The sequence below is a fragment of the Ammodytes marinus genome (assembly GCF_949987685.1).
Source record: "Ammodytes marinus genome assembly, chromosome: 19".
In the NCBI taxonomy this organism is placed as follows: Eukaryota; Metazoa; Chordata; class Actinopteri; order Uranoscopiformes; family Ammodytidae; genus Ammodytes; species Ammodytes marinus.
In genome coordinates, this window is record NC_137223.1 from 24,055,314 (window position 1) to 24,063,664 (window position 8,351).

Genomic DNA, 8,351 nt, shown 5'->3' on the forward strand with positions numbered 1-8,351 from the left:
TGTGATGTTTCTTGTAATTTAGTCATTGTCCTTGAGTCAATTTTGGTGTAAATTATGGCTATAACACATTTGATTGATCATTAGTAGCCTACTTATACATACATAGCCTACTTAACATGCTAACCCTTTTATATTCTAAAACATGATTAGATGTTTTGTATTCCAATACCAATGTGACTTGTCGATAAAAGTAGCCTGTATGTTACTCTACACCCCTGGTTATTGCAGCATATTAATCAAATGTATTGTTATGAATGGATAAAAGTAGACTATTTTTTTTTGCCATATATGAGTAACAAGTTTAACAAATTGTGATAATATGTAACCGACCAAACACGTTTTAACAGTTGTGAAATAAGTACTCTGATTATTCCCTTTTATTTTGTAGTAATACTCTAATTTCTGGTAGCGATCAGTTTTAGTTTGACGGTTCCTGTTTCTAGTAAGGGGCGTGACAGACTGCATCCGGTCGATGACGTATTCCTTTTTATTTGGTCGCACTTTTTTGAGGCGGAGCACAACAACAACAACAACTACACATGCACACGTACCCTGCGTTCCAATCAATCAATTCAATTCTACATACTATCTATGATTCCAATACCCATACTTCCCTACTATTTAGTATGCCGGATAAAGATTTAGGATGTCCCAATAATACATGCACGTCAATTGTATTATGCTGAAAATACATAAATGCCCACTAACTCCAATAGCATTTTTGAATATTCGTCTTTATTCCTGACATTTCTCAACATAATGGGAAAAAAAATCTTCCTTATCAGATTTTTTTCTCTCCTTTGGCCCTAAAACTCTTCTTTACTTTATGTAGAGTAGTAAAAAGAAAGAGTATGTGATTTGGAACGCAGGGAAAGATATTCTAAAAAAGAATCTTAGGGCGAACTCCTCTGTGATTTTAAAAGTGCTCTATATGAATAAACCACGCCTTACGAGATCGCCTCTTCAAACACAGACACAGCACACAGATTTGGTGTCGCACAGTTTACTGTAGAAAACGTGACACACACATTCCAACACTTTTTATTCACTACAGACGCCGCACTCACCTTCATAACATTCAGAGAAACATAGCTTGTCTCTATGCTATACGTCTACACCTCCTCATCCCCCTTTTAACTCACTCTGGAAACACTGACAGTAAAATGTCTTGCTGATACTTGTTAATTTTAATACAGTACATGTTGTTTAGTGCACAGAAGTCTGAAAAACTATTAATAATCAGTGAAAACACACACTACGTAATAATTCGCTGATGGTTATTTTGGCAAAGAGAACCAAGGAACTCAAAAATGGCAAGTCCTAAAAACTCACATCATGGGAGGACACGTTTCAAAGGTATTTTTTTTGTTTCAGTACAAAATAGAGATAGCCTATCTAAACAATATACAAAAACAACATAACCATGTTAATCCCCATCGCTGTGAGTGCAGTGCATTGTCAGTGTGAGTGGGACTGTAGTAGTAGGCAGATTGGAGGGACACACAGGGGGGTTAGGGTGCGGCTTCGGCCTCGGCTTCTGGTTCATCGTAAATGTAGCTCCCCACGCCTCCTGTGTTCACGCCTGAGAGAGAGAGAGAGAGGGGGGAGAGAGAGAGGGAGGGGGGTAGGGGGGAGGGAGAGAAGGAGAGAGAGAGGGGAGAGAGAGAAAGAGAGGGAGGGAGAGGGATGGTTTATTTTAAAGGGTCAGTACGCACTAATAACATTTCTTCATGTAATTAAAATCTAGATGTTTTTCAAATACTTTATTTTTGGATTTTTCACTATCTCACCTTTGGGCCCAAACAGCACGGCGTAGCACGGTTTGTGGCAGTAGGGCTGTCCGTCATGCTGCAACGGAGAAAAATATGAGATTATTACGAGAACTATCTCATTACAAAGTGGCTCTAACCACAACACCACTTGTTTAGTTTATTTCTTGACAGTGTGAATGGAACCCTGCGTTCCGAATCGCATACTCTCTCTTTTTTCTATTCTACATACTATATCCGACGATAAAAATAATCTAGTTAGGATGCAGTAGGCATACTATTGGGACATACTTTACTCTCTTATTTCATCATAACATTGCGCCTTGATCTTGCCTCTTGCTTTTATATCCGTTGCATCCCCGTTTGTTTTCATATGGAGGCTTCGTCGATGTGACCTCACTTCACGTGCGCACCAGATTGTGGGTCAGAATCGCCCAAATAGGATGCAGTTTTCAACACTAACAATCTTGGCCGGATGAAGTTGGATATCCGGGTACTTCTAACCATCCTAAATCTGGCCACAAGAATCGGGACATCCTAAATCTTTTTTCTACATACTATATAGTAGAAAGTATGCGATTCGGAACGCAGGGATGGTTTAACATCCATTATCTCTGAGTTGAGGGTGTGTTTGTTTCGCTCACCTCTGCGTGGCTGCCGGCAGACAGAGTCTTACTGCATCTCTCACAGCGCAGACAGGGGCGGTGCCAGTTCTTCCCTAGAGATGACACCTTCTCAGCTACACACACACGCACACACACACACACACACACACACACACACACACACACACACACACACACACACACACACACACACACACACACACACACACAGACACACACACACACACAGTTGAGATAGTCCCCATGGCAACCCAGTCACTTAGGCACATACCAACACTCACATGTAAGTGTGAGATATGAAAAAGACGCCAAGATGCATTTATACTTCACATCTTTAAAAATATCCTTTAGCGTACACATTACCATTTTACAATAAACTATACTATGAACCGGTACAGTTGTTTAGTCCATGTACATTTGACTTTATTCTACATTCTGTTTTAAATTGAGATACACAGCTCTGGAAAAAATCAAGAGAGCACTCCAATCGACCCACCCGTGTCTCTGGTTTTACTATTTATAGGTTTGGGTTTCAGTAAAATTAAAATGTTTGGTTTATTCTACAGACTACTGATAACATTTATTCAAAATTTCAAATGGAAATATTGCCAATAAGAGTTTTGTGTTAATTAATGTAGCCGAATTAAGAAAAAATTGTAGTGGTCTCTTAATTATTTCGAAAAATTTATCATATAGCCTACTGTATATTAACTGTACATTTAAAATTATATTTTCACTTTTTCTATGTTTATTTAGGTCTCGGCTAGCTCTCATCCCTTGTGTTATTTCTGAAGACTCAAGCATTATATTGCCAACAACTGCTGCATTAATTGTTGTAATCGCATAATGACAAATTAACAATCTTTAATCTTAAATCGTACCGAAATAAACGGTCTTGTTGCACCTGGGGCAGATGTTTGGACCTCCGGAGAAAGACGAGAAGCTGGCAGCTGGAAGAACAGAGAAAGAAAGTCACTTTAAACCTGCTACGAGGAACTTTTAAATATTTCTGAAACAGTCTCATTTTTCCCTCTGATGATCATAAATTACATGTAACAGCAAACGAGACCATCAGTGCAAAGAATGATATTTTTATATAGTTTTTATTAATGCCTTTGTCATGGGTATACGCTCACCCAGGAACAACAGCTGGCGTAGTGAAAACACAGTTGGAATAATGTTTAATCTAAAAAATAAATAATAATAATAAAAAATGAATTGAAAAATCTATGCACCTCAACTAAGCTAAACTAACCAGCTTTAAAACCAGCTTTAAAAAAAAAAAGACTCTATTTTTTCCTCCACTACAACTCAGGCACCCCCACAGTTAATGTAAGGTGCATGGATGATTAACACAGTGAAGATATATAAGAAATACAATAAAAAAAAAAAATATATATATATAGCCTATATATTAATAATAAAAAAGAAATAAAAAAAATCTATGGACCTCAAAATAAGCTAAACTAACCAGCTGTAAAAAATAAAAAATAAAATAAAAAAACAATTATATTATTACCTCCACTACAACACAAGTACCCTCACAGTTTGAAGATATAGAAGAAATACAAAATGTATATATAAAATAAAAAAAATTCCTCCACATATAACTGTGTGTCTCACCCTTCACTGGTCCCCGTGCGGGCGCTTTCCTCTCCTCCGCTTTACTGCCGTCTGTTTCCATGGAGACGGCAGCGGGAGCTTCGCTGGCGGGAGCGTCGTAAACGTAGGAACCAGCTCCACCGATGTTCACGCCTAAAACGCAGACAGACAGACAGACAGACAGACAGACAGACAGACAGACAGACAGACACGCACACAGACAGACACACATACAGACAGACAGACAGAGAGAGAGAGAGACAGACAGACGCACAGACAGACAGACACACACATAGACGCACAGACAGACAGGTACACACAGACAGACAGAGAGACAGACAGACAGGCACGGACAGACAGACAGACAGTCAGACACACACACACAAACACACAGACAAGCAACGTTACAATTACAAACACTGAAAACGACCACCACAGACTTGTTATTTTTTTTCAGTGTAGACAATAACAGAACATCACCTTTGGGTCCAAAGAGAGCTGCGTAGCACGGCTTGTGGCAGTAAGGAGTTCCATCGTGCTGCAAAACACAAAGAAAGTGTGTGTGTGTGTGTGTGTGTGTGTGTGTGTGTGTGTGTGTGTGTGTGTGTGTGTATTATAAAGCTTAATAAATGTATTATACATAATTAAATAGGCAAAACAAATATGAATTAATGAAAATTAATTAAAAAAAAATGTATTACAAAAAAAATATTTAATAATTACTTCTCTATACTAATTAATTATATATATTCATATGTATTCATAATTAATGTATTACTTATCTTTATTAAAGGGTTAATTCAAGTACTTAAAACCCTCCATATAAGAATATATCTAAAAAAGGCTACTCTGCTGTTCTCCAACTAACTTTGTTTCAGCCTTTGACCACAGAGAAAGTTGTGTAAACAGGAAGTAACTCTATGTGGTTTCTTGCTGTAGTCACTAAACCGATCTGCGGTTAGAAAATCAGGATCTTGACTGAACACGTTTGACCACAAGCAAACCACATGTAACACAGCATGGAGGCTACTTCCCTGATGAGGCTACAATCAGACCCGTTTCGAGTGTTGATGGTTTTAGTGCACACACAGTCAAACCAAGTGTATTTGAAACTTATGGAGCCCGTAAAGTGTGCAAAATAAAATAATTACTTTTTAGTGCCCACCAGAAACAAGACCATCAATGCAAAGAATTCTATTTTTATATTGTTTTTCTAAAAACATAGGAACCAGCTCAACACACACACACACACACACACACACACACACACACACACACATCTCTTACCTCTGCGTGGCCTCCAGGATTCAGTGTCTTGTTGCAGCGTTCGCATTTCAGACAAAACTTGTGCCAGTCTTTCCCCAAAGAGGAAACCTTCTCCGCTGTGTGAGAGAGAGAGAGAGAGAGAGAGATAAAGAGATAAAGAGGGAGACAGAGAGGGGGAGAGAGAGAGACAAAGAGAGAAAGAGGGAGAGGGAGAGAGATAGAAGGAGATAGAGAGGGAGAGAGAGAGAGAGAGAGGGGGGAGGCGTAGGGAGGGAGGGAGGGAGGGAGGGAGGGAGGGAGAGGGAGATAAAGAGGGGGAGAGAGAGGGAGATAGAGAGAGAGAGGGAGAGGGAGATATTTTTTTTGATTTTTGCAAAACACTTTATTTATATGATTTTAGTTACAATTCAACAGTTCAACAAAGTCCTAATGTATTAAAATCCCAGTGGTTAAATATAATTTATCTAATAAAAACTTGTGCAAAAACCAACTCTTCATCGACAATTGAACAGAAAATATCATTAAAACACTAGCGCTGTTTAAAAACGTCCAAGTCTCCAATGTGTTTATGAATTCAAAAATCTGGCCAGAGAGAGAGAGAGAGAGGGAGAGGGAGAGAGGGAGAGAGAGAGAGAGAGAGAGAGGGAGAGACAGAGAAAGAGAAAACAGTATTTTATTTAAACCTGTATTGCAGAATTTAGTAGGCGGAGTCAGTGATTCTGGAGGATGCTTGTTGTCAAAATCACTCTTCACTAGGATATTGTTGTGTGACTCTAGAATTATTTTTTTCATTAAAATGTTGCATAGTGCCTTTAAAATGTAAATACAATCCATGACCCATTCAGCCAGTGGAACATATGGAACAGTGGAAAGATATTTTGGTTGACAGCATTCTGTTGTTGACCCCGCAGGCCTTTGTTCTCCAGATAAAATGAAAGAACAAAAAGGAAAATCGATCCACACAAGGCATTTCTGATCAATAAATTATTGACGGCGCCATGTGGTGTAGCAGCCCTTAAAGGGACACTGTGTAACATTTTAAGTAATTTATTGTCTAAAATCAATATCCTCATTCATAAATATATTAATACATTTCTAGAACTTTTTTGATGATGTCATATTACACAGTGCCCCTTTAAAATATAACAGGAGCGGAAAACTGATATGTTATGCTACTGAACTCTCTCTTAAAGGTGCAGTCAGTGATTATGAAGAATGCTTGTTGTCAAAATCGCTTTATATCAAAATCAGTGAATATCTCCTGTTAATCATGTTGTTGTTAATACACAGCCTAGGCTCTGTGAACTGGCATGTTGCTATAGCTACAGTAGGCCTCATATGTTAACATGTCTTTTTACAGAGCCTAGGCTGTGTTTAACCACCAGATTTGTTTTAGCGCACACACAGTACAGACAGGTAGTGGATCATGAGGAGATATTCACTGATTTTGACCAACATTTGTATGCATAACAGGCGTTCTCCAGAATCACTGACTCCACCTTTAAGACAGAAGAGATCCCTCCTTGAGTCTTCTGTAAACTATCAAAAATGACAATGCAAGGGAAGCCCTTAAAGGCCTACTTCACCGGTTTGAATATGAAGGTGTATTGAATTCTGAGATCCTATGTAGTATAAATGTGCAAAAAAAATTAAAATCGGTTCATCCTATCCTGAGAAAAGGCAGAAAGAGTGTTTTTTTTAACCCTATATTTCTCTTTCTCGTGACATCACAGAAAGAGAAATATAGGGTTAAAAAAAAACGTACTTTGTAAATATTACTGTGATGTCAGAGTAAAAGACATCACAGTAATATTTACAAAGTAAGTTTTTTTTACATAGGATCTCAGAATTCAATACACCTTCATATTCAAACCGGTGAAGTAGGTCTTTAACTCAGTTGGTAGGGCGTCCCCCTCATGGGCCTCGGCCAGCAGCGGACCCGGGTTCGATTCCAGCCCGCGGTCGTTCTCTGCATGTCACTCCCCTCTCTGCCCCATTTCAACTCTGTCTCTACACACTATCAATAAAGCATAAAAAAAATGCCCAAAAAATATCTTAAAATAAAAAAGATAAAAAATGACAATGCAACAATTGTGCTTATAGTCATGAAGGCAAAAGTCAAAGTCAAATGGATTGCTATATCATATAAAAAGAACATTAGTTGACCAAAGTGCTTGACAAAATGCATTACAAAACAACATATAAGATATATGAGAAAAACAAGGGAGGAGTGTCAAAGTCTCAGCTTTTGTTAAAGGCCAATGCAAAAAAAAAGTGTGAGTCTTCAGCAACGTTTTAAACTGGTCAACTAAGATAGAGTTTGGTTGCGTTCCGAATCGCATACTCTTTCTTTTTTCTATTCTACATACTACATCCGACGATAAAAAGAATCTAGTTAGGATGCAGTAGGCATACTATTGGGACATAATTTTCTCTCTTATTTCATCATAACATTGCGCCTTGAGCTTGCCTCTTGCTTTTATATCCGTCGCATCCCCGTTTGTTTTCATATGGAGGCTTCGTCGATGTTACGTCACTTCACGTGCGCACTGGATTGTGGGTCAGAATTGCCCAAATAGGATGCACTTTTCAACACTAACAATCTTGGCCGCATGAAGTAGGACATCCGGGTACTTCTAACCATCCTAAATCTGGCCACAAGAATCGGGACATCCTAAATCTTTTTTCTACATACTATATAGTAGAAAGTATGCGATTCGGAACGCAACCTTAGTGTTAATGTAAAGAAACTGGTTTGTCATTGGCTGTCATATGACACACTTCAGGCCGGTTATGACCTCACACAAACAGGGGCCGCTAATGGCTCGGGTGTAATCTCACACACAGATAGTGAACCAGTTATAGAACGGTCTGCACTGCCTCAAATAACTGTTTGATAAGGGCCCTACGTCTAAAGGCTTCCTTATGACATTTTGAGAGAAACTAAATACATTTGTTTAAACACAGAAAATATTTATAAAAGGTGAAAAAAATACCAAAAATGTATCTTTAAAAAAAAAGACTTCAGAAAATCTCAGGACGGTTATTAAATCAAGGTTTCAGATGTTTGGGTGATAACTGTAAACTA

At 38.4% G+C, this 8,351-nt stretch overlaps 1 protein-coding gene across 1 annotated transcript in view; it reads right to left on the reverse strand.

Moving 5' to 3' along the window:
• Positions 1-1,247: 1,247 nt before the first annotated feature.
• crip2l (cysteine-rich protein 2-like) overlaps positions 1,248-8,351 on the reverse strand; it is an 8,420-nt gene continuing 1,316 nt past the window's right edge. Inside the window, exons 2-8 of the mRNA XM_080047356.1 lie at positions 5,285-5,379; positions 4,478-4,535; positions 4,019-4,150; positions 3,277-3,345; positions 2,414-2,508; positions 1,791-1,848; positions 1,248-1,582 (exon numbers count right to left, since the gene is read on the reverse strand). Of these exons, the coding sequence (XP_079903482.1) occupies positions 1,512-1,582; positions 1,791-1,848; positions 2,414-2,508; positions 3,277-3,345; positions 4,019-4,150; positions 4,478-4,535; positions 5,285-5,379 (578 nt within the window). The 3' untranslated portion in view covers positions 1,248-1,511. The remainder of the gene's footprint in view (positions 1,583-1,790; positions 1,849-2,413; positions 2,509-3,276; positions 3,346-4,018; positions 4,151-4,477; positions 4,536-5,284; positions 5,380-8,351) is intronic.